The 26,607-nt window shown below is 44.3% G+C and overlaps 1 protein-coding gene across 9 annotated transcripts in view; it reads right to left on the reverse strand.

Moving 5' to 3' along the window:
• Nucleotides 1–21,402, reverse strand: part of LOC147010889 (homeobox protein cut-like 1) — a 379,867-nt gene extending 358,465 nt beyond the window's left edge. For 2 of the 9 annotated variants that reach the window (XM_085860303.1, XM_085860302.1), the window contains exon 1: nucleotides 21,015–21,401. In XM_085860303.1, coding sequence (XP_085716429.1) covers nucleotides 21,015–21,209 — 195 coding nt within the window. In that variant the 5' untranslated portion in view covers nucleotides 21,210–21,401. Of the gene's footprint in view, nucleotides 1–19,186; nucleotides 19,232–21,014 lie in introns of those variants that run through there. The other 7 variants (XM_085860296.1, XM_085860299.1, XM_085860292.1 and 4 more) reach the window with 5 other exon arrangements.
• Nucleotides 21,403–26,607: the final 5,205 nt, after the last annotated feature.

Below are 26,607 nucleotides of genomic sequence, written 5' to 3' on the forward strand. Positions count from 1 at the left end.
AGGCCTATCGAGGTCCCTTTCAGCGCATAAAATTTTCAAGGTCAAGGTCACTTTGTCACAAATCAGGGGAGTCGACGAAACCCTTATTTTTTGAGTAATTTTGATCGGATCGTCTTCAAACTTCATGGGAATATAGTTCATAGTCTGGCGCTCAGCTGATTAATTTTTGGTGGTGATTGGCCTTGACCTTCATATGTTTTTTTATTTTTATTTTTTATTTTTGTCTGTAATCATGTATAAATCACTCTGCAGAGCACAGTTATCATTGGAAATTTTTGTAACTTCGCATATCAGAGGCCTATAGAGGTCACTTTCAGCGCATAAAATTTTGAAGGCCAAGGTCAAAGGTCAAGGTCACTTTGTCACAAATCAGGGGAGTCGACAAAACCCTTATTTTTTGAGTAATTTGAATCGAATCGTCTCCAAACTTTATGGGAATATAGTTCATGGTCTGGCGCTCAGCTGGTTAGTTTTTGGTGGCGATTGGCCTTGACCTTCATGGTTAGCACCTGAGGTCAAACATATTTGACCCCAGGGTCAAATTTTCAAGTTTTAGGAACCATATCGTGTAGTACCTCAAATTGAACACCTCGATGAGTGCTTTCGAGATATGTCAAGCTTGAGACATTATGACGTCATTTGGTGACTTTATGAGGCAAACACATATTTTTCATGGTTACTCTGTAGAACGATTCTCATCGGAATCTCTCGTAGGCAGATATTCCTCAAGGAGTCGATCCTGGTGGATAGCAGCTCTGTTCACCTCAGTGTGACCTTAAAGAAGTCACACGTGGTCACCTTTTGGCAAGATACGGGTCACCCTGCGGGTGACATTGGTTTATTTTTTCTTCGGTATGACGGTGATTTTGACACTTCGATTTCTAGTGCGGTTACGATTTAAATCGTTGAGCGGCAGCCCAGTTATTATATTATATTATAATCGCACGCGAAATCGAAGTGTCAACATCACCGTCATACCGAAGAAAAAAAAAATTAAAAAATACAGGGGGTCTGGAACACTGCCGCTAACCATTACCTCCATGTGTTTCGACTTATGAGTAACTTACAAGTAACTTTTGTCGACGTGTGCCAACGACCGCATATCATGCGTACAACTTATTCCCATCGCATACAGAACGTGTGAGGCATACGGCAAGTACGTCGTAAAATTTTTAACACGTTTAAAATTTCAAGACGTACTCCACTTACTACGACGTATGATAGCGTACTTTAGCGTTCTATTCACGTATACCAAACTTACCCATACCATATTCTACGTGCGCCAGCGTTTTAGACGCATTTTTCAGAGGTCGGCATACGCTGGCAAGATCGCCAAGGTGTGACTGCGATATTGACACTTCCATTTCTCTGGCGGTTATGATTTGAATCATTGTGCGGCAGCCTTTTAATAGGCTACGCCACGTGATCGTCGGCGATACGTGCAGCGCGCTATGCATAAGTTAGACTATCGTTGGGCATAGTTTGTGAACGCCGACAACAGGCTAAGCATTCGTTGGTATAAGTTACTATAAGACAACGAAACGTTCTGTGTCCGTTACTAATATGTTATGCATACGACCAACTCATTATGAATACGTCCGAATCTTTAAGAAAAACATCAAAAGTTCAGCATAAGCCAGCGTTTTACATACATTTTGATACGTTGCCATTGATGGCTAAAACGTCAAGGTGTGACTGGGCCTTGATGCTGTGCTTACAGGACGAGGCATCAAGGTGTGCACCGTCCATCAAAAGGACGTGAAGTCAGAGGACCCACTGCCAGCACTGGGATTGTTGGTGGACATTAAATATCCCACAGTGTCTTTCATGAAGAGTGGCCAAGTTATCGCTGGCACCCTGAACAAATTGCAAATACCTGCCATTTTGTGAAAAAGTTAGATAGTAACTGTTCCCCCCCCCCCCCGGTCAACCCAACAATGGGAATAATTTTGGTCATTATATAAGAATTAGCGAAAAAAAATTCGCATGGTTTTGTAATATTATATACACACAGTCACAGACCTCATTACACCTCATTTCACCTTTATTTATGGTGACTTGGACTATTGTGAGCATCTCATTCCATTAACCTTTTGATTGCCCCACGTAAGTGCTAAAGCTGTGGTTGAACGTAGACATCCTGGAAATGTACTTTGAGCTTAAAAATATGATCATACTTCTGCTGTGCAAATTTGAAGGCCAGTTATTAATTGGCCTTCATCTGCCAAGAAAAAGGTTATGATATGAGAGACAGGTACACAGTATTCATTTAATCCTGTGCCGGGAGCAAGGTAACTCAATTACTGCATGTTGTTGATCTTGCACAACCACATAGTCAGTCAAGGCGATTCCTGGCACCAATCCTCTCTCGACACAATGCAACACTGATGCTAAGCCTGCAAAATTAAAGGAGGATAGACCTACATCTGCACGGGCTTACACTAAAAAAATATATGAGGTACAAGGAAAAGCATCAAGAATTGGAAGAGAAGAGATTTGACAGAGCACTTGAGTATAGGAAAAGGAACGTACAGCTTGGTTATCCTGAAGGCCAAATTAATCGGTTTCTGCTCAGAGTAGTAGACGGCGAGTTGTAGTCACGTCACACCGAAGCCCATAGGCTGAAGCAGTGTCAGCTGACACCAATCCATCTCCCTTGGGGCTTGGAGGATGTACGTTAAAGGGATTGTCAAAGTCGCCCCGTGTGTAAGGTGAAGCCGCACATTCCACCGGGGTAATCCAGCCGTGGTACCAGGCCTCAGTTTCCAAACCACACACAGTCTCAGCCATGCCTGTTGCTGAGAGATGGGTGGCTTGAAGGCATTTCATTCTTTGTATCTCCGGTTTAATTCTTCCTCATATCTTTGTGAACAAAGCTCTGATCCAGGACGTAAAATGCATTTTTGATAAAATTACGAATCAGTTCAGGTAATGAGATCAAACAAGTTTGAAACACAGGATATGATCATGCTGATGCTTCTCCAAAACATGCACTGGACTCAAACCAGAAACCTTTTAAGATATTTGAAAACCAGCTCGGCTTTCCCAACAGTGGGACAGTGGGTGGCAGGTTTTTCGACATGAGATGGCCAGCAGAGGACAAGGCTTTTCATCATCAGTTTTCTGTTCTTTCCAAGAGTTTGATTTGATGAATATAATATAATCACAGCCAGAAGCTAATGATGCAGATTACCAACCAATTTAAAATGAACATACACAAACACATTTTCAGCTCTGGCACATTTGAGTATTCATATTTGATAATTTATGATGAGATTTTCCGTTCTGGTGCATTTGAGTATTCATATTTGATAATTTATGATGAGAGTTTCCATTCTGGTACATTTCAGTCTTCATATTTGATAATTTATGATGAGATTTTCCGTTCTGGTACATTTCAGTATTCACATTTGATAATTTATGATGAGATTTTCCGTTCTGGTACATTTCAGTATTCACATTTGATAATTTATGATGAGATTTTCAGTTCTAGTACATTTTGTTATTCACATTTGATAATTTATGATGAGATTTTCCATTCGGGTACATTTCAGTATTCACATTTGATCATTTATGATGAGATTTTCCGTTATGGTACATTTCAGTATTCACATTTGATAATTGGTGACGTTTTTCAATTGAATTTTAAAATGCTAACAATTAAACTTTGTGCCCATATGTCCATAATATTTATTAAAGCAGTTCACTTTTGGAGTCTCTCATATGTGGTTTTATTGACGTCTGTGTGGGATAATGGAATAACTTGTAAGTAGGATAACACACACGTCAGTGGTGAATACAATTAACACATGATCATGATTAGCATTTATTGGGGAACATAGTGATAATGACCATATCATGTTTGTCTTTGCCTGTTTATATGTAACAAGTTCTTTCTAGCAAAGATAATTTACCTGTGGTAAGCAATCGTAAAATAATTGAATGTTTAATGACCATGAGAAGATTATGATTGGCATTTTTCCATTTGTGTCGAATTTGTATACCCTTTTTATTCAAGAAAAATAAAACACAATTACAGTTGGTTAAAAACATAGGGCATCAGGCTGGCAGGATGGCCTAGAGGTACTCACACTTGCCTCTAAACTGTCTAACCGAGGTTTGAATCTTGAACCAGCTATAAACTGTAATACCAGTGTTTCACAGGCAGGGAGATTCATCAATGCGTGCCCTGTCCCTAAACTGGGTGTCCCATCTGCCGGCATTAGTCGGTGGACCTTAAAGATCCCACGGAGTCCTTTGTGAAAAGTAAGCGAGCTATCACCGGCACCTTGACCAGATTCCAAATTCCAGCCCTAACTACTGCTGGGAAGGCAATGGCAAACCATTAGTATAACACTTGCCAAGAAATGGCTTCAGCAGCAATGACACTGTAACAGAGTATAATACATCAGAATCAGAATCATCGGGCATCACACTGTAGTGAGTAATTACAATGACTTTGGTGGATTATTCAACATTTCTGAATTTTACACATTTTTTAACATTTTTACTTCCACCACCGAAGGTGAAGGAGGTTATGAATTCACCCCTTTCTGTCTGTTTATTACTTACGAAATCTTTAGATTTCGTAAGTATATTGATCACTTCCGTCCTCTGTTTGTATGTTTATTTGTGGGCACGATAACTCGAGAACGGAAGAAGCTACCAATGTCAAATTACACCACTTGATTCAGGAGGGTGATGGCTCGCGCTGATTAGATTTTGGTCAAAATCGGTCAAAGGTCAAGGTCACAGTGAGGTCAAACATAATTCCATAAATTCATGTGGAGAAATGGAGTATTTTTGCTTCGGTCGACGTTACGAGTTCGTTTTAACTTTGATTTTAATTTTGTCTTCAGTTTTTGCGACCGCTTAGGACGCTTAAAACTCGGTTGTTGAAATTCTGGTAAAAATCGGATGTTTTGGAGACGTTTTAAGATTGTATAAAAAATATTTCACTCGCCACGTCACGGCTCGTCACGTGGTGCAGCGCGCTCGAGCAGAGGCGTCGTTGAGTCACGTAAAGGTTTTTCGTGTGCGCGCTGACGGTGTTTTTGATAAAGATGGCGTTTAAAAGTCATTTTTTATCCCAATAAAGCTTATCGTCGCATGCCTGTCTCGCTAAGCCGTCGGATTATGTAAAGATTGTTGGTGGATGGCCGAATATTACGGTTTTGTGACTTTGATAAAATAATATTAAATAATTGCGTGGAGAAATGGAGATTTTTGCTTCGGTCGACGTTACGATTTTTGATGGTTTGGTACAGAATCATCGTAGAAACTTCTGGTTTGCGTCGCTACCTTCTCCAAAGACAGCTTTTATTAGACAAGGTCAGAGGTCAAGTTGATGATTTCGTAAGTACCAGTCTATGACTGCTTGTTTGTCTGTTTGTTTGTACGCAGGATATCTCAAAAGGTTGTGGACGGATCCGGATGAAATTTTGTGGATAGGTTTCATGGGTGACAAGGACGAACTGATTAGATTTTGGTGAAGATCCGGATCCGGCTACTAGAATTTTTTAAGTGATTCTTCACCATGGAGAGATCGGGCCAAAAACGATATATAGCTCGATATTTCAAAAATGTATTGGGCCAGATATGTTCTCGTGGATCAGGCATTGCGTGGCAGAGGTATGTGCTCTACCGAGTGCCCTTCTAGTTAGATTTGTGACACTACTGATATATAGTGACATTATTGACAGCTGGTCAGCTCTTAGTACTTGTAAAAGCCTATTACTGTAACAGACATCACTCAAAATAAATTACAACTCCAGCGAAGTCGATGGGACACAATCACATATCCCCACGCTTTTTCTCTCTTTTTTGTATACAAAGTCGAAGCTCGTGGAAGAGCTAGCACACTGAACGTATCAGGATGTAACTGACAGAAACAAGACGCAAAACGTGCATGCATGTTGAAGGAAACTCCAAGGAGGAAAAATGTAAAATTAGGAGGGATTTGGGTGGGCTTAACGAGGGTAGAAAAGATCATGATTTTGGATTTGTTAGCGATCTGAGATGGCGGTGAACAGCTGTCTAGAAGACCTGGAGGGAATAATGAGAGTGAAGAGGATGCATAAATTCATTCCACAGGCAGGAAAAAGAGGAACAAATGAATGGAGGTGAGCAGTGATCCTGGATTTAGGTAGTTTCACCAGAAGGTGGTTTATGGTGGACTGTGTGAACCCTGCAGAAACCTGGGAGGGCAAAGCACTGAAAGAGCAGAGATTGCAAGACCAGAAAGGAGGCGGTAGAAGATAGAGAGATCACTGACCTGTCTGCAATTGCAAAGTCATCGACCCATAGACTCAGCTTCAGCGCAGGAGATTCCAATGATCTTGAAGGCCTTAGTTTCTACAGCGTCAAGCTGAGCAAGGTGTGAGGTAGGGGAGCCAGCCCAGAGGGGAGAGCAGCACTCCATCAAGCTTTGGATGAAGACCTTGTTGGTGGATATGAGTTCATATGTGCCAAGGAAGGACTTTGTATGATGGAGGATGCCCAATCAACAGCTGGCTTTAGAGGCCAACTTAGATATGTGATTTGCCCAAGAAAGATCATGGCCGACAGTGAGACCCAGGAGTTTGAATGACTGAACTTCCTCAAGAGAATTGTTAAGAAAGTAAATAGGAGGGTTTGCCAGACAGTCCTTTTTGGAGAAAGATAGTGAGAGTAAGATTTGTCAGGTTTGAACGACATATTACAAGTGCTTGGAAAGTTTGTGATTTATTTTTAAGGTCTGAAGAGAGGGAAGAGACTGCAACCTGCCTGTCTGAAGGATGAGGGATGTCACGGCAGAGGGTGGAGTCAGAGGTTGCCACCAAAAACAGTTGAAAGATGGCAAAAGGTTTCACCAGGAATGACCCAATTTCAGATTTTGAGTTAAAAAAGCATTTCCTGTTTTGACCCCTCTGGCCCCAGGTCCACACCCCCTGGGGCATGAACCAGGGGTCAAATCCAAAAAAATTGTTACATATTTCCTATGTCCCCCAATGTTGAATACATATAAAAGGATTCATTAAAAAAAATGTTTTAAAATATGCCCTCAATTGCATTTTTGTGGGATTTGACTTTTTGACCCCATCCCAGCGGTTGGGGCCAAAAATGATACTGCTCTTTCACCTTTGTGCCATGTGGTGATCATAACTACCATGTATGGTGAATTTCTGCACACCATTTAGGAGGAGATAGAGTGACAGACAGACAGGCAGACAGAGCCGGTCACAATATGCCCCCGTTTTTTTCAAAAACTGCGGGGATAGCAAATGTTTTTTTTGTTTGTTTTTTTTTCACTGTCGAGGCTCGCATGAGAGCTAACACAGAATGTACAACAAGGGGATCAGGAGACAAGAGGGGCAGGGGAGAGAACAAAACAGTGAAGCAGAGACATGAGATCTCTGGAAGGGAGAGGGATGGGGCGGGCTACACAGGGTAAACAAGATGGACACTCCAGGGACTTTCAGGAAGGAAAACAGGGAATTTGAAGGAGGTAGGTTTGGGGTGGATTAGCGGGGTAGAAGAGATCGTGGTTTTTGATGAGGGAAGATAAGAGATGGTGGTGAACTGCTGTTTTTAAGACCTGGAGGGAGGAGTGGGATTGAAGAAAGTGTGCGAGTTTGTACCTAAGGCGGGAAAAAAGAGGAATGAAAGAGTGAAGGTGAGCAGTGATTCTTGATATTGGTAGTTTCACCAGATGGGGGTTGCTGGTGGACCATGAGCGCCCTGTGGAAATATGGGGAGGCGGGACATATCTCAGACAGAGCGGCAGGGGGGGGGGAAGCCGGAGAGGCAGTGGGAGAAGACAGAAAGACTACCGACCTGCCTGCGGTGAGAGAGTGAGAGAACCAAAGACTCAGCCTCATCGCAGGAGATACCAATGATCTTAAGTGGTTTCCACAGTATGAAGCCGAGAAAGGTGAGAGGCAGAAGCACCAGCCCAGAAGGGCAAGCAGTACCCCCATCAGGCTGTGGACAAAAGCTTTGTCTGTGGTCGGGAGCTCATGTGGTTCGAGGAAGGACTTTGCATGACGGAGGATGCCCAGTCAGCGACTGGCCTTGGATGCCAGCTTGGAAATGTTGCTTTCCCAGGAAAGATCACAGCAGATAGTGAGACCCAGAAGCTTGAATGAAAGGACTTCTTCAAGAGGATTGTTCAGAAAGTAGATGGGGGGGGGGGGTTCAGACGGTCCTTTCAGAGAGACATAGTGAGAGTGTGAGATTATTCAGGATTGAAAGACATGTTCCACGTGTTGGACCAGTTTGTGATTTATCCAGATCTGCAGAGTGAAGAAGCTGCTACTTGCCAATCTGAGAGATGGCAGGTGGTACGACAGAAGGTGGAGTCATCAGCAAAGAGATAAAGAGGATTTTCCAGAGAGTCAGAGAGATCATTGATGAAAACCAGAAAAAGAACAGGGCCGAGAACGCTGCCTTGAGGACCTCCAGCCTGAACAGGAAGAGGGGATGAGAGAACTCCATTGAGAGAACACATTGGCTGCGACAGGAGAGGAAGTCTGCGAGCCATGAGTGGAGATGGCCTTGGATACCATGGGAAAGTGACATAAGTGACACGATTGATTGTAATCCTTTTGGCATTTGTGGTTTCAGTGAAAGTTAGAATCCACACATTTAAATATGATGCCGGTTTCATGGCTTGAGATCAAGAACAAAACACTCTCAAACATCTCAAATATTAATTTTAATTCAGAAAAATAATCGAGCCATGGTTATTCTATACACCCTACTGACACTTAATAAGCACACGCCTGGGTTCACCTATTCAACTTACCATTATTTGGGGGCATTTTGGCAGAGACACGACGAATAGAGGTGCATGTGGGTCACTGATCCCAACAACTCATCTTCGTGCCAAACACGTTACTTCTGATCTCGTTTTATTTATAAACTCTATATGTTGCTCTGAACTTTGGTTGTGACATGACTGACATTGATGTTTGGATACATGTGACGTGAGATTATTGGGTTTTTTTTTTTATCGTACATAACTTCACAATTTTTTACTCAAATTTAAGGGTAAAGCATACAGTAACTCTTTATATATTGATTTATGAGCAATGTTGAAACATTCATCTTGAATTATTTTCTTTTTTGATACATCATTGTATATAACTAGCTGCAGGGGCCTATTCACAACAGACACTTAAGTACCGTTCCTCTCAAACAGCTCATATAACCATGTTCTGTGATAGTTGCATTATTTAATTAGTTTCAAATTAAATTATTCTGTGTGCACATATATCTTTCCAATTGAATTCTAGCTTCAGTTTCCCATCCACTTCTGGGCTAGCGTGCACACGCGCACACACACACACACACACACACACACACACACACACACACACACACACACACACACACACACACACACACACACACACACACACACACACACACATACACACCAGGGGGCACTATTTTGGCTGCAGACATACATATGGAGGGATGAAATAACCAAATATTTGGGAAGAGTCAACTGGAACAACAAAGCAAGAGACAGAGCATCATGACATCAACACACTGAGGCTTTCATCCAGCAGTGGACTGAAAATAGACGATGATTCTGACATACATACATACATGTATACATACAGTACATACAAACATGACAGCTGTATTGTTACGAATTTGAAAGTCTTGTGCACACAGACAGACAGCCGTCCCCGTAGCTTAGTTATTTCGATAAGTATGTGTTTCTAGTTAGGGTCCCATCCCTAGTCTAGTGGGAATTGGATGTTCATGCGCTGCAGAGTTATTTTGATAGTTAGGATTTTTTTACGACAACAACAACGCCAACAACACTGCTCGAGGAATTGTCCGTGTTGTTCGCGCGCTCACGAATTGTTTCGTTCTGACCTGGCGCCAAATGAGAGAATGCGTCATTTTGCAGCCAATGGGCGACGAGCGGATCATAGCCGGGGCGGTCCTTTGCAAGAAGGCGGAGCCGCGACACGCGGTCCACCCAATGAGAGCAGGCCACGCATGAGCGGACCACGCCCGAGAAGGGGATGAAAGAAAGGAGAACAAATAATTGTGCCCCGTCTGCTCGAGCACATGGTCTGATTCTCTGATTGCTGCTCGAGCGCGTGGTCTGGTTCTCTGATCGCTGCTCGAGCACGTGGTCTGGTTCTCTGGTCTGCTCGACGCTGGTCTGGTCCCATCTCGCTGGCGCTGGTCTGGTTCTCGGATCGCACCTCTTGACACTGGTCTGGTCTGCTCGACGCTGGTCTGGCCTCATCTCGTCGCTGGCGCTGATCTGGTTCTCGGATCGCACCTCTCGACGCTGGTCTGGTCTGCTCGACGCTGGTCTGGCCTCATCTCGTCGCTGGCACTGGTCTGCGTCTGGCTGCCCTGGTCCGTCCTTTGGCGACCGGAGCTCCGGGAAGGGGTGGACGACCAGCCACGCACTCGCGGCCAGGTAGCCAGCCATGTTCTCGTCCCTCAGCTCGACTTCCCTCCGAGCTGAAGGAATAATAAAGACCTCGAGGTCCATCTCTCTTTTTGGGTATCAGTGTGTGCATGTGTGTGTCCTGTGGGCCCGTCTTTAAGTAGCAACTGGTTAAGTGCTTTTGCTGTACATTACATGCATCCTTTATAGTCGGTTTAACTCTGCCCTTTGTGTTCATTCCCCACCTATTGTAAATAAATACCCCTATTGTTGAATGTTTCAGCTCGTCTTTGTCCTTTCCTTCATTGGTTTAGCAGGGTGTGTGTTGGGTGATTAAAAAGGCCGTTGCCACCGTAGTTGTACATTTGGACCGACGGACCTCCGTAACCATCCGCTCGGGTTACGCACGGTTCGAGCATGCTCACGACTCGTTCTGCTCGAGCTCCGTCAAGGGTGTGGATTCCTCGGTAGCTCGCCACGTGGGTCTCTAGGTATTTTGAAGATTGGCAAATAACCCTGTACCACGTTGTTGAATTATTGACGATTCACGGTCCTGTAAGGGACCCGTATCTTCGGAGTTATCCGAGGGTAACGATCTGAGTTCCGGGTGTTCGGTGGAGTCGACTCTGCTGCTCCAACTAGCGGTCGTGCTCACTGCCGATACCCGGCCCACTACAGTATTATAGTAAGTTAATAAAGAATGGTATGTTACCTGATAAATTCACAAAAAACGGTTATTCCAACATACTGTACAAGCTTGTATTTATAGTAAATTTATAGTAAAATTTATTTATTTATAGTAAAAATAAATACTGAACAACTATCGGTACATTCAAAGTACACTGCCCCCATGCCAAATATGCCTGGTGTTGGCTTAATGGTTAGGGTGGCAGGCTTTGGATCCGAGGGTCCTGAGTTAGAATCCCGCTCAGCTGTTGAATTAATACCAGGTGGGGTTAACTCGGCCTGTCATCCTTCCGAGGTCGGCAAAATGAGTGCCAGCATGCTGCTATACTGTGTCGGAGTGGCGACCCATCCAGGATTGGGCCCAATAGCCAAGGAGACTGCTTAAGCAGCACCAACGCTCTGCACAGAGTATGGTCCCAATCTCCTCCTCCTCCCATGCCAAATCAATAAAAAACAATCGTCCAGCACGCGACATCGCCGGGGCACCTGCGGCGCCCGGCGATGCTGCCTTGCAGCACATGGAGTCGGAATTGGGAGGGAGCAGTGTACAGTAATTGATTGATTGATCACATAATTAAAATAAATAAATAATAAACGTAAAACTATTTCTAATCAATTGGCTGAGAGCATACCTAAACCACCACTGTTTTATCCAAATCTGTAACTTTTTGAAAATGAAGTAATTAATCAAAAAATTCAATAATTAATTGATTAATCAATAAATCAAAAATACCCTTTATACTTTATAGCCAAATCACTTGTTCACTGTTGTGTCCAAATATCAGCTTCCTAGCTCAAAAGGTGCCTGAGATATTGCCAGGATGTGAAATAAAATAACTAATCAATTAATAAATCAACAATAATTAAGTAATTAATCAATTTATTTTTCAAAAAATTTAAAAAATATGTTTTTGCCAAAGCACATCTTCACTTTTGTCCCCAAATTTTATCTTCCTAGCTCAAAGGATGGCTAAGAGATTACCCAGAAAACTCGGGAAAAAATCATTAATCGATTAATTGATTAATAAATAAATCAAAAATACTCTTTATAGCCAAATCACTTGATCAGTGTCATGTCCATATCTCAGTTTCTGAGCTCAAAAGGTGCCTGAGATATTGCCAGGATGAGAAATACAATAAATACGTAATTAATGAATTGATAATAATAAAGTAATTAATCAATTAATTGATGATTCAAAAATTAAAATACTGCTTTTGCCAAAGCACATCTTCACTTTTGTCCCCAAATTTCAGTTTCCTTGATCAAAGGATGGCTGAGATATCACCTGGACAAACAAACAAACAAGAAAACAAACAAACAAGAAAACAAACAAACAAGTGAAAACTAAGTACTCCCTTTGGCACCCAGTGATGGTGTCATGCATCGCCTGCATATGGAATTGGGAAGAAGCGGTGTACAATCAATTATTGTAGTATAAAACCAGATAATTGCAACATGGTATTTAACATGCATGCCATTCACTTTTGTGACCAAATAATATAATTCCTGCATTTATGTTATTATTTACTGCAAGCGACAAAAAAAAAGTACCGATTCCGGAAATTCACCAACACACACACTCCTTAAATTCTTCATCATAACATACGAATCATCACCCATGTGGTGTTGGAATGGTACCCGTAGTGGGCTAAGTGCATTCTGGGGCTATAAAAACCGTCAGGCACACCCTAGTACAGTACATACATTTCCAGGGAGATATGAGGGTCAGACAGGGCTGAGACTTTGTCAGCAGTGGCAACATTTCTGCATTGGGTAACAACGCCTGCTTCTTACTAACCACTCTTTCCGCAGCAGCTTCCCTTTAAACCAATATCTGGCCAATCTTGAGATATTCTGATCGGCAGACGAATGGTGTAACGACTTGGTTAACTAAAGTGCAGTAGCCATAAATTGTGCCCGAGCACACAAAAGACCGGACGGTGACTTTTCCTCTCCCAAAGATTTCCCACGCTGAACAAGGGAAAACAGAAAGTGACAGCGAGAGAAAGAAAGCAAAGCAGTAATAATCATACCCTGTCAATGGGCCAAACACCAAAGGCTAAAGGTCATTTATTAACAAATGTTTCAGTTCAAGGGATTGCAAAATGAATTGAGAATCATATTGCGAATCTCCCATTTACGTATCTTCCTCTATAGTGTTTGTTTTTTTCATTCCCTCTCATTCCTTCGCATTCTCTTTCTCCTTTCCAGTCCTCACCATTTTCTCAATCATCCAGGAGCCCAACAGCTTCAATGTTCCCTAAGTAAAGAGAACGACGCAATTGGACCTATCTGCATGACCTAGACGCATCTCATCAACCTGGCAGCCTCCAAACTCTTTGCACAAAACTGGCACCAGCTTTAACAGAAAGGAACGAGAGAAAAAAACCCTAGATAGACCAAAAAACACTTCATGGAACAAATTAGCAATTCCTGAGTCACCATGCAGGTAAGGGACAGACAGTCAAGAGATTGGTGATGGGAAAAAGATTTGTCAATTGTTTATTGATCTCATCGACGAAGATGCTGCAGAGCTTGGAATAAAGAAGCATAACATAGCAAAAGGGTTGCTTTTTGTTTTTTAGATCATTATGTTGCCCTTCTACAAGATGTCACTCAAATATTCTTTCTTATGAGGGTACATTATTGACGAGTTACTACAGCATGGAAATGTCTACAACATTTACTAAGTCCATGCCAAATTGACTCAGCAATCAGGAACATAGAAAGAAAAGAGAGGAAATGGGGAAAAATAGAGAAGCAGAATGACAGCAGAACAACCACAGGAGAAGGTTGGGAAAAAGAAGAAGAAAAAAAAGAATCTCGAGGAGGAGTAATTTGACCTGATGAACGTTTTCAAAAAGGAATGAAGCAATAATGGCAAATGAGGTTTCAAAGAACATTTTAGAAGTCCAAGTGAAACAAAAATACCAACTGAGGAAAGAAAGAATGAAGAATCAAAGAGAAATGTATTAAATGTAATGAATTAAAATTTACAAGTAAATCATTATTGAAGGAAAAAACACAAAGGGGAATAGCAGAACGAATAAATAAGGATAAAAGCAAAACAACGAATGAAAAAGTGGGTTGAAGGAAGGAAGCAGGATGTAAAGGTTTGAGAACCCGGAGGAAGGGCCAGATGTGAAACACAAGGCTCCATTGACAGGGACACCACCGGCTAAGAGCACACAGGCAGCCATTGAGCAGACGGTGTAGTTGTACACAGCGTTTGTGAATGAGGGTCAAGGGTGAAAGAGGCCATGTTAGAAATGACGGTGAACTCTGCTCTGGCCAAAACTGAGAGAGGAGTTTGATAAAAGTGAGGTTACAAAAGCTCATTAACAATTTGACCCACAGGACTGACGTGGAAGAGGATATCTTTAGGCCTACTCTGTTAACACTCTTGTAAAGCCTCTTAGAGTCATTATAATATAGCCTGGTTGGTTAGAGAGCTTGTAAGACTAGACAGGTAGGATACAAGCGTGTGTAATGCTGGCTAAAGGTTTATCTGGCCAATTCGATGATCTGTATATTTACCTGCTGAATGATTGGGCAGAAGAGTGATGCAAAGAAACAAAAGTTTTCCGACGTCTAAATTATTGTAAGTGCCATCTAAGGTTCTTTTGATGTACTATACTCTGTTACAGAGCGTCGGTGCTGCCGAAGCAGTTTCTTCGCAAGGGTTACATGGGGTGTTTTGCCTTTGCCTTCCCATCAGTAGTTAGGGCAGGAATTTGTAATTTGTTGATGGTGCCGACGATAGCTTGCATACTCTTTGCAACCAACTAATGTCAGTCGATGGGACACCCAGTTTAGCATCCATCTGAGGGACAGCACACCCACTGATGAATCACCCTGCCTGTGAAACACCAGGATGACACTATAACTGGGTTGGGATTCTAACTCAGGCAGGACAGCTTATAGGTGAGACAGCTCATGACCATTATGTATTGCCCTTCATATTTCTTACATTCTAGTTGTCAGAAAACAGTGAGCAAAAAATTATGTTTCAGCCTGTCTAAAAATTTGTGAGCCATTTGGCTGAGAATACTCAAGTCGTATATTCTGTGACGCATAAAGTTGATGTTGTCCGATCACTGTTAAACCTGAGTATACCCCAACACTCCCCAACAACCCCCCGCCCCCTTCCATGCCCTCCAAACGATTGTAAAACCTCATGTTTGTGTCATGGTTTGCTATCCTGACCTCAACCGATCTTTCCTCATGTTTATTCCCGTAGTAAAAATAATCGCTGCATTCAAAGGCAAAGGCAAATTCATGCATCAAACTTGTATAGAAACTTAAAACTTTCATCGCATACGACATGCGGCCAGGGCATGGCTGCATGATATGCAAGAAGGTACCAATTGGGCAAAAGGTCACGTACAAAAACTTGTCTTCTGCCTGTCGTGGGCGTGCCATGCAACTCTAATTGAGAGCAATTATCGAGCTGTAGAGACTTGCCCTGTGTTCTTTTCGTTTTCTAAAACTGCTTTTCTAGACTCGCCAACATGGAAACAGAGATGCAAGACAGTATTGTGAACCATCACTAAATAATGTGGGTGGATGGGGGAGGGGAGGAAGAAAGGGCAGTAAAATCGATCTTGTGACTATGTGATCAAGGTGACATTGGATAACCATCCTTGAACACCTGACAACATCCTCATATAAGCAAGTTCTTTTTTCTGAAAAGGTCATTAAAAGAGTGATGCAAATGAAGAAATAAAAGTACTTTGGGGTGCATGGGTAAACTTGATTGATAAAAGCTTACAACACCAAACATTTTTATAGCAGGTCTCAAAAGATGAAATACTGTACATCTCAAATTAGATTGTTTACTATGGATCATTCCAAACGGGAGTTAAGGAAGCATAAGTTTACCGTCATGGTAAACAAGGTGAGGTTGCCGTTTTGTTTTGGGGCATGACCGTTGGTTTTGGGGCATGACCGAGTAAAGGGTTTCTCGACTCCTCTTTGTCAAAATCCATGTTGCCATCTGCACCAACACAGCCCATCATTAGTCTTTTACCAAGACCAGTATTCCTCGTCCAATTATTTACAAGAAGGAAGAAGGAGGCATAGAAGGAAAAGAAGGTGAAGGTGAAGAAGCAGAAGAAGAAGAAGAAGAAGAAGAAGAAGAAGAAGAAGAAGAAGAAGAAGAAGAAGAAGAAGAAGAAGAAGAAGAAGAAGAAGAGGAAGAAGAAGAAGGTAAAGGAGAAAAAGGTGAGAGTCACTGCTTTCAGGGTTAGGGTGTGCAATTCTGGAATGGTCACCACTCTGACGCAGGATAATCAAACGGCTAATTTTCCCCGGTAAACTGGTAACCATTTCACCAATCTTGGAAGGATGACAGGCTGAGTCAACCCACCTGGTGTTATGTTAACAGAATGATGTTAAAAGAATGACAGGGGCTCGAACTCAGAACCGGGAGATCTTAAGCCAACCAACTTAACCGTTAAGCCAACAAACAGGCTTCATTGTTTACTAGCTGCGCTCGTAAAAAAAGAAAAAAAGAAAAAAAATGTGGTTGAAGACGTGCTATGTAAGAATGTTTCATCCGTTGCACCATGAAATTCACTATCGTTTCAGTGAGTCGAAAAAAGGGATAAACGAGAAGGTGATGAAATGCAGAGGGAATGGTGGACAAAAACACCAACCAAACAAATGGAAAACAAAAAAAAGAGTTCGAAAAAAGAACAAAGAACCGAGGAGAGAGCACGGCGTGATAACCGAGGTCTCAACAAACCCGGCAGTCTCGGGTGCAGGGCATGCATGTTTTAATCGACTATTTTACGTCTGCGGTAATAGTGTATAATTAATAAAGATTGGGCTTAAATGGCAATTAAGCGGGCAGAGCGTATTTGACACGCGCACTGTCAGCTTTCCCACAGATTTTCGTGGGGTTATTTAAACAGGCATGATGAGCAAGGCACATGGCAGTGGAACAGACGCCCCTCTCCTCACTCGGATATTGCCGGAAAACGCCGGTTTAACGCACGTTTGCACCAAAAACAGTGGCCAATTTGGTAACAAACAGTGAATTGGCTGTGATCTTTGCAGACGATGTCACGCGCGGATAAATATTTTTGCCCAAATTATGCCCTAATGGCAGGAGCCTTTGCGGAAACCCTCCTAACCTAATTTCATTACGCTGCAAAGAAAGAGCGCGATTTGGCTAATATGATAACGAGGGTTTTTTTATTATTTCAAATCGTTAGCGAAATTAGACTTCCATGCACAATTAACGCTTCCCTTGGATCTCTGTGAAAGAGGGGCTTAAAAGGGGCTTCCGTAATCTTTATACCCACTTTCTTGTTAAATGGACCGTTCTCTCTCTCTCTCTCTCTCTCTCTCTCTCTCTCTCTCTCTCTCTCTCTCTCTCTCTCTCTCTCTCTCTCTCTCTCTCTCTCTCTCTCTCTCTCTCTCTCTCTCTCTCTCTCTCTCTCTCTCTCTCTCGTCCCTGCATTATCAGAGTACTTTGCAATTTGTTTTTGAACAGTATAAAACCACAGAAGGACATTCTGCCCAAGACATATCCCGCTTATTCCCACAGCCTTTCCTCCCTCTCATGCTACTGACAAAATAAATAGTTTGCACCACCCTCAAGTGGCACATTATCTGCTCACCATTTCAACAGTATCTTGCGTAAGAACAGATCTTTCGGTTGGCACGCTGGCCAAAATCCAAACTTCTGCTTGTAACCTCCGCAGATGAGTTGTGCTTCGAATAAGGCCACAACTCACGCCTCCCGCACCTCCCCCCCCCCTCCACTTCTTTGTTCCCAACCTCCCACAACCTTTATCCTGTGGTTTACAATGGTTCGTCCTCTATGTAAATCCATAAACCTCCGGGGCCTCATCTCAAACAAGCTTTGAATCCTAGCAGCATCCGGTGGTTAGAGGATCATGCTGCTGAAAGGTCCACTTGGTTAGCACTTGGTCGGTAATATGGTTCACCGTGATTGGGCTTGGGCTTCAAGGACACATGAAACCATTGTCATGCCAAAGAGACTTGCTTCATTAAACATGAAGGCTTGCCTCTTTGTGCTCACTGTACCAAGCATATACCAGCAAGTTTTTTTTTATGCAGGGCAAAGACATCAGCAGACATCAATGTACTTACACGTGGATTACAACGACATTAGTAGGTCACGGACAAACACATTTAGTGTGTGTGATTTGAACCTGCGTTCCCATATGAACCCCTGGCTCAGTGAATAAAGGAACACGAATACTGTAGGGCAACCCGTCAGGTCAACTCAAAACCAAAACTATGGCAGGACAAACTAACCACACTTTAGTTCAGGCAATGTCACATGAGGTAAACTCGTACAAATGTGTAACGTCCAACATGACTCTATGCAAAACCCGTTTAAAATGCTCCAGATCGTAAATGTGTGCCACTCCAAGCACTGAATGTTATGAACACGGTGGCTTGGACTGTTCTGGCTTGACACACCGATATCCCAAATTCCTGGAACGGGCCGTGAGGGTCACGCTGACCCCGGGACGTCCATCTACAGCTGTGGGAAGTGTATTATTACAAATTCCCTGAGCAGCCGATAACTGAGGCCAATCCATTATGACAATGACGTATGTGCTCATGAACCAGAACTTCATCTCCAACCGCCACCCACCCCCAACCCGCCATCCGAGTGCCAAGCCGTCCCGATCACATCTGCACGTCCGTCTCTCTGTCTATCTGTCTGTGTGGTGTCTGTCCGCTGTGAAAAATGCAGTCGAGAAAAGACAACTTACAAAACATTTTCATTTAAAAACTTTAAACATGCAACATATCTATTTAACACCAGCCATGTGTGGAGAGAACACAAGGGGGGTAGAGATTTACAATAAGCAATGTCACAGCACAACCCCTCCCCCCCACCTTCCCCTTCAACAAGAATGATACTTATAGAGAAGTGCACAAAGGTCATGTAAATGTAACAACAATTTCAACATCAAACGATCGTAGAAATATCAAACAACAACCAAAGTTCATTTATGCTGTAAGACCTTTACAAAGTTTTGCTTTCCACGTGACCAGGTCCCGTCCACCCCCCCCCCCCGCCGCCACTGATTAATTCCACACATTCTCACATATGGGCACTCTGCAGACACCTGGGACATGCGATGACAAGGGGGACGCGGTCGTCGGGTCCCAATGATAGTGAATCGTACAATGTGCAGAAGTTTAACAAACAGAAATAAACAGTTGTCTCACAGAATGGAGGCTCGTCCGGCGGGAGAGGGGTCCATGTGGAAGGGTCTTGAATTACGGGTTGGTTCTACAGCTGGGCGAATGAGGCGGGGGGAAGTGAGCAGGTAAGAGCAGGTAGTTTGCAAGGAGAGGGCAGATCGGACGGACAAGACGCCGCGAGCAGGACACGTCGGCGCCGTACGGACAAAGGAGCAACCAGGGAGACAGCAACACAGAAATGAAACACATAAAACGGCGACGGACGTCCGACGAACCGTCCGAAAACGTCCACGTATCATTCCCTCATCGACCGAGCTATTGTACACACAGGCTTTCAGAGAGACGACGATTTTGACGTTCTGCTTACCCTTTCATCTCTCCGGAAGCGTTTATTTCAACATCCGGACAGAATGTCTGAGTCACAGACAGCTAAATACGGACGCAGACGTGTGCGCCGTCGCAGACAAAGATCGATATGCACTGTACAAGCATATTACGGAAATAGATGACGGGGAGCGAGAGGGCGGTCGTAAATCGGGAGAGTGTCTTCATCCAGCACGTGACCTTTAAATCCCCCGTGAGGTAAAACGCGCGCGCTGTGCCACTGAAGCAGTGCACCAGATGGTCCGGCAAAGACAATGGAGGACGCGTACACACGGGGCAGGTTATGGCGCGTACAACGCGACAATTTGCACACGGACGTGTAAACAAACGGAAATCGTGATTTTTTAAAATAAAAAAGAAAACCTTCGCGGACGCACGAAGAATGCGCACGGACGGAGTAACCGATGCACGTCCACGTGGGCCGCGTCAGACGTCCGCGCGACCGACTCTGAGGTAAAACTCCGTGACCGGACACGGACAAATCGATCGAGTTTGTGAATACAGAGGTGGGCTGTTTCATCCAAAAAAATACATACGTATGTACATAGAAAAATATAAGATACTCGTAAGACAGTCACTCGGGATTTAAATCTCTCGAAAATAAATATTTCAAAAAAAAGAAAAAGAGCTTAAAGCAAAAACCTGTCATTGACACGTGTTGGTCTCAGAGTCGGTGAAGAGATTAAAAAATAAAAACACAGCGAAGGCAGACGTTCGGAACGCGGACAACGAAGGGCAGACACGTACGTATATTATAGACGAGACGATGAGACGTCAAAAAAAAAAACCTTATAAACGGCACGTGAACACAGAAGAAACGCAAAGAGGAAGGCAAGAAGAGAATAAATCAAAGCGGCCGAGATGAGGGCATGAGGGATGTACGAGGAAAGAGAAGCAAAAGCGAGACGCAGACGGAGCGGAGACTGAGGAGAGACGGGGCGAGAATGACGGAGCGGAGCGCGGACGGTCCGCGAGGCGCGCGCGGAGAGCGCGAAACGCGGAACGAGGAGGCGCGCGACGAAGAAAGGGCGCAGCGAAAGAGCGAGCGCCGGCACACGAGAGCGAAGAGGTGTGAGGTGAAAGAGGGAAAGAGGACGAAGAGGACACGCGGCTAGGGAAGCGGGAAAGGAAAAACGCGGGCTCGCCGCGCCATGTTGCCGCTTTGCCGATCGATGTCCGGACACAAAAGCCGGGATCAATTTCTGATACGTATCGATGGGGGGGAGAAAAAAAAAGAGCTGCCCTCGGCTTGGGCGCCACAAAGCCGGCCTCGAAGCCCGGCCCCGAAGCCGAGACGCGTCCGTCCGCCATCCCAGCTGCCTCGGCAGCGCCGGCTATGCTCACCTGCAGGCGCTGTAGATCAAATTTCTCCCAATATTGAAACATCGATCCCCGTTTGGCGGCCATCTTGAGGGATATCGAAGCGATATTCGCCGCTAGCCGAGCTGGCGCCGAAACCCGGCCCGGACCCGCCGCATCGTCCCTCAGCCGCCGCGCCGTCTCCGCCAAGGCGATTCTCTCCCGGAGAGCATAACACATGGCAAAGTTTGTTTTAAGCGAAAGGCGCCATTCTCCGCCTCGACGGCATCTCTCGCTCCCCTCGGTGGCGGTCCGCCCTTGTTGGGGGGGCCCCGGCGGCGCCGCCGGACGGAGATTCCCGCGCTCCGTCTCCCCCTTCCCCGGTGTGCCTCTCTCCGTGGGTTCTCCCCCTCAGCTCCGGGATAGTCGCCAGAGCGAAGGGTTGGTGGCGGGGGAAGGGGCAGCCAGGGAAGGAGGGGGGGGGGATACGACGACAAATGTCTGTTGATTTCCCCTAATTCTTTCTGTCTGGATGTGTGTGAGGAGTGTGAGTGTACAATTTACATCGGACCGTGTCCTGCAGGCCGCCAAAGGGTTAACAATCCGCACAGGGAAAGGCCGCGTTTGAAGCCCACTCCCCTCCCCTCAAATACCTCCCACCTCCGTCCCGTACCCATCCCATCGCCCCCGTGTTACTCGCGCAGGTTTCCATTTTTTTTTTGAGGGGGAAGTGAGGAGTGCCGAGGATGAATGAGATCGACATTCTTTGATTAATTAATCAGCGGTCGTGTAGCTGCGGTAACCATCGTAACGATATTGCGTCATCCTCGATACTTTCTTCGTGCCCACGACACCGAAGTTATTACATTTATTTATTTTTATATATATATATATATATATATATATATATATATATATATATATATATATATATATATATATATATATATATATATATATATCATTGGTTCGCCACCGAACCCAGCTCCGATCCCTGGGATTTCCCTCCACCCCACTGATAAAACTGTCATTGTTTATATATTTTAATTCGACTCCAGCAAATTCATCGATTCATCCGGATGACCAAGTGTGTTGATTTAATATCCGCTTATTTTGTAATAAAATCTTTAAATATTCCCTTGATCACGCTCTTTGTCCAACATATAGTTTGCTATTCGTTTCAGCTTCTTGTGTTTTTTTTATTAATCACATTTCATCGATTGCACAACGGTAATTGCTCCTTGTAATTCCTTTTCGCTCTTGCAAGTGTTTCAAATTTTCCCCTTTCCCCGATCGGCGGCGATACGTCACGTTTTTCCTACACGTGACGTCATTCAAAACTCTTGGCCACTCGTTGGACGAGCTTGACGAGCAAGTTTGTTCTTTCTCCTCGTCTGCCTCTGGCTAAGTTCATGTTCCTATTCATATTGGGTGATGAACTTGATCGTCTTTATTCGGACTGTTGGGGCTAAAGTATCGGTACATGATATAGTGAGTTTAATTTGTATTGAACTATCAATAATGATCGAAGCAAGAGAGGGAGACAGAGACACAGTGAGGAGTGAGTAATACTGTGCTATGTAGACATACACACATAATTCAAGGCTTCCTATAATTAAATCAATTGTGGGTTCCTGTTTTAAGAGGACCGTTCAGAAGGGTTTCACATTGCAGCCGTGACGTCACGGCACGTCCGAAGCTCTGCTGTGACGTCACGACGTGCGTCGTGCGCACAAAGTCCGTTGGCGACGCCTGGTGGACGCCGCGGAGCTTTCACCCCTCGCTGATCTGTACATCGTGTCCCGAAGAGACGCAGTCGAACCACGAGTTCACGGCTCCGTTAACCGATCTACGAACGTTGTGATGGTTCGCTGTCACGGCACGGCTTGCGAGTGGATACGTCACGAACTAGCACCAGTTTAGCATCCCTTTAAATCAGATTCATCTTGATCGTCGATCCAAATAATTATGCTTGGAGACCAAAGTACATGCGCACGCTTATTTAGTTAACACCCCTTACACACGCGAAGATGAAAGCAGTGTTAACCAATTGGTTCACTGTCTGTCTGTCTGTGTCTGTCGACAAATGGCAGTTTATGATCGAGGAACAACTTACTTTGAATTGAATATTGTGTTTTGAACACGAATCGGAAAATGAACCTGTAGTTTAGCAGTACTCTTAGGCCTAAGTCACATTTGGCTCGGCGGCCGTTGGGTCTACAAAATCTACGGCCACTCGCAATTATAGGGCGGCCGTAGTATTTCCACGGTCACACAATGTAGCATTCACATATGTTTTTATTTTTCGGGGAGCCGCATGGGGTATTTAGAAATTGTGGAGACCGAAAACGTGGAGTTGCCGTATGGTCTTTGATTTGATGTCGCACGGTGACTTTAGGGCGTCCCTGCGGCGGCCATAGAATTTTCAAGGCAGACGCAAGGTAGCCTCAAGGTGCCCGCAAGGCGACCGCAAGGGGGCCCTAAGGCGAATGTGCGGCCAGACGGACGGTAACAAGTGGGTATATATACCAGTTATTTTTTTACTGAAATAAAAATATACCAGTTCGGAATATACCAGTATATATAACTGAATATACTATAACTATAATACATATAACTGAATATACAAGTTCGGAGTATAGGCAAACACCTATACTCCGATCTCCAGCGGTAGCACACGGTGGACGCACGGTCGACGGAGACTGCCACGGAAGCCGTACGTAGGACGCACGGCGGGCGTAGGGGAACCGTGCGTCGACCCTGCGTTGCCCGCAGGTAGTCACACAGACCGCAAGGCCACCGTACATTGAACACAGGGACGCCTTAGGACTACCCTACAGCGACCGTGGAAATAGTGCGGCCGCCGTAATTTTTTGGAGGTTGGCAAAATTCATTTTTCATTGATAAGAGCCTACGGCAGCCGCACGAATAACGCAAGCCCACCGTACGCCCTACGTACGGTCGACGTCGAACACATCTACGTCACAGCTTGGCTTATCGAATTGCTACGGCCAACGTAGAAATGAAAAGTTATAACTCCATGCTATAATTCCACGGCGACCCCTACGGCCTGTAAAAGATAGCCATACGGCGTAGGGCCACCCTGAGGCCACCTCAGAAACTCTGCGGCCACCGCACGTTTCTGTCAATTCGGGGGGGGGGGTACGGCCACCGTATCCTAGCCGTAGAGCAAATGTGATTTAGACCTTACTCTGAATTCAAGCCTTGTGTTGGCTTAGTGGTTAGGGTGGCGGTTTGGGATCCAAGGGTCCTGAATTCAAGCCCCGTTGGCCGCTGAATTAAAATACACCAGGAGGCTGACTCAGCCTGTCATCCTTCCGAGGTCGGCAAAATGAGTACCAGTGTACTGGTAAGGGGGACACTGCAGCAGCGGCAGAGCCGCGTCCCAACCGATGAAGCAACCAGCAAGCCACAGGCTGCACTCGATAGAGAGAAACTCTGAATTCGTACTTTGCCAGAGAGAGGGGTGAGATAATTATATTCGTCTGTCTGCCTGCCTGGCAATCAAACAAAATGGAAAATCATCCCAAATAGGAAACTTACTGTTTTAAAGGACGTCGTAAAGGACACAAACAACAGGCACGAATAACTCATGTAAAGTGTTAAATAAGGTGGTGTGTAAGATGCTGTATCAAGGGCGGTAAACTTCCGAATTTGTTTTTTTTTATTCCACGACCTTTAAAATCTTTATTCTATTTCAATTGAGTTATATACTTGAACACTGTAGAACACTAATCGCCTTTTTGGCACATTCAAAACCCTTCCGTTTAGCAGTACTGGGACAAAATATTACAGCATTTTACATCATTACAACCAATCAAATTTGCTGCTTGATGCTCGATGACTCCACCCGTGTCCTTGTTTCTCAAGACAGCTGAGTAAGGGTTTTCTATGAACTCTCTAGTTTCTGTATGATATAATGAGACTCAGAGCCTGTGGCATTCTTTTGTTGAGAGATTCAGTGATTAAAGTTACTTGTGCAGAAAAAGTCGTTTTCGTTAGAAAGCAAGCTGGGCATTTATGACAATAAAGAGTACAGTACATCAACTGTTGGACCAGGCAGTTGAGCCGAAATGGCTTTTTAAAACTAGTTATTGATATGAGGTTTCACATTCCTGTGTCACATTTCATCTTCTTGACAGAGATGAAGCAAGCCAGCTGACAATGTCCTTTCCCAAGGAAATGAGTGCCAGCTTGCTGGTATACTGTGTCGGAGTGGCGATCCGTCCAGGATTGTGCCCAATAGCCGAGGAGACTGCGAAAGCAGCACCAACGCTCTGCACAGAGTATGGTCCCAATCTCCTCCTCCTCCTCCAAGGATGGAGTGTTCCTCGATGCAGCACCGCCTCCTCAAACCACTCATCCTGCTGACACTTCACCATGTGTACGTTTTCGTTGCATCCGATTTCATTTCAAATCTCATGTGTAAACCAGTTCAAAGGCAAGCTGGTGAAGTTGTTTAATAATGTGGTGTCTTTAAAGCCCACTAATTAATGTCAACAAACGGGGGGGGGGAGGGATTACAGTCCATCTGATAGATGGTGGACACATTGATGGGTGGACCCTGTCTGCAAAACACGAGGACAGCAGGTTATAGCTGAGTGGGGTGTGGGTGTGGGTGTGTGGGTGTATCCAAAACATGTGGAGTGTGACAAGCACAACCCCAATCACCATTGGACAACGTCCTACACCAAAGCATCACTTCCAACCCAGAAGCCTCAGCCCGGTGACTGTCAAAGAGACAAACATTATGTGGTCATCATCAGTTGCACATCAAACGGAACCATCGATCCGGATTTTTGGCTTATTTACTCTCATCAGGATAGTATACCGATAAACATCTAACTAATGTTGACTACATTCGTCGTTTCTACATCAGATGCACCTCCTGACTGTTATGGTGAGAATTGCTGCAGATTATGTCTCACATGGCAAAACCGCATAATCTGTACAGATAACCATCTGTGTATATATATATATATATATATATATATATATATATATATATATATATATATATATATATATATATATATATATATATATATATATATATATATATATATATATATATATATATATATATATATATATATTGTTACGGCTGTGGAAATTCGCAGAACACCATATAGATCCTTAGTTAGTTATGCCGATAAGTCCGTGTTCAGTTTCCCCACCGTTGTTTAATGGGAGTTATTTGTGTGGACAGGGCTGTGAATCTTCAGGTAGCCTTTATTCTTTGCTATCCTTATTTTGGACCAACCGCTTCACACCAACCACCACCACCACCAACATCGCTCTCAACAACCACTTCACACCAACCACCACCACCACCAATATCATTCTCAACAACCGCTTCCCACAACCCTCATAACCACACCACCGCGTTTCCACCTTGGCACACGGTTGCCAGAGGCCTGGCCTTCGTCGAGGGAAAGCAGGCGGCACCCGTTCCCCCCTCTCCCCCGGACGAATGGCGTCTCCACGGTGAATTCCACCCGGCGTGTGGAAGAAGACAACTACCGCGGCGGCGCGTCCCTAATTTGGCAGGAAAACGCTCCCAACGAGAAGGTTCCCACATGTTCTGGAAGAAGGGCGGGGCCAGAGCGGAGGGGCG

The sequence above is a fragment of the Eptatretus burgeri genome, chromosome 16, assembly GCF_056783735.1.
Source record: "Eptatretus burgeri isolate ZD-2024b chromosome 16, Ebu_testis_v1, whole genome shotgun sequence".
Lineage (NCBI taxonomy): Eukaryota > Metazoa > Chordata > Myxini > Myxiniformes > Myxinidae > Eptatretus > Eptatretus burgeri.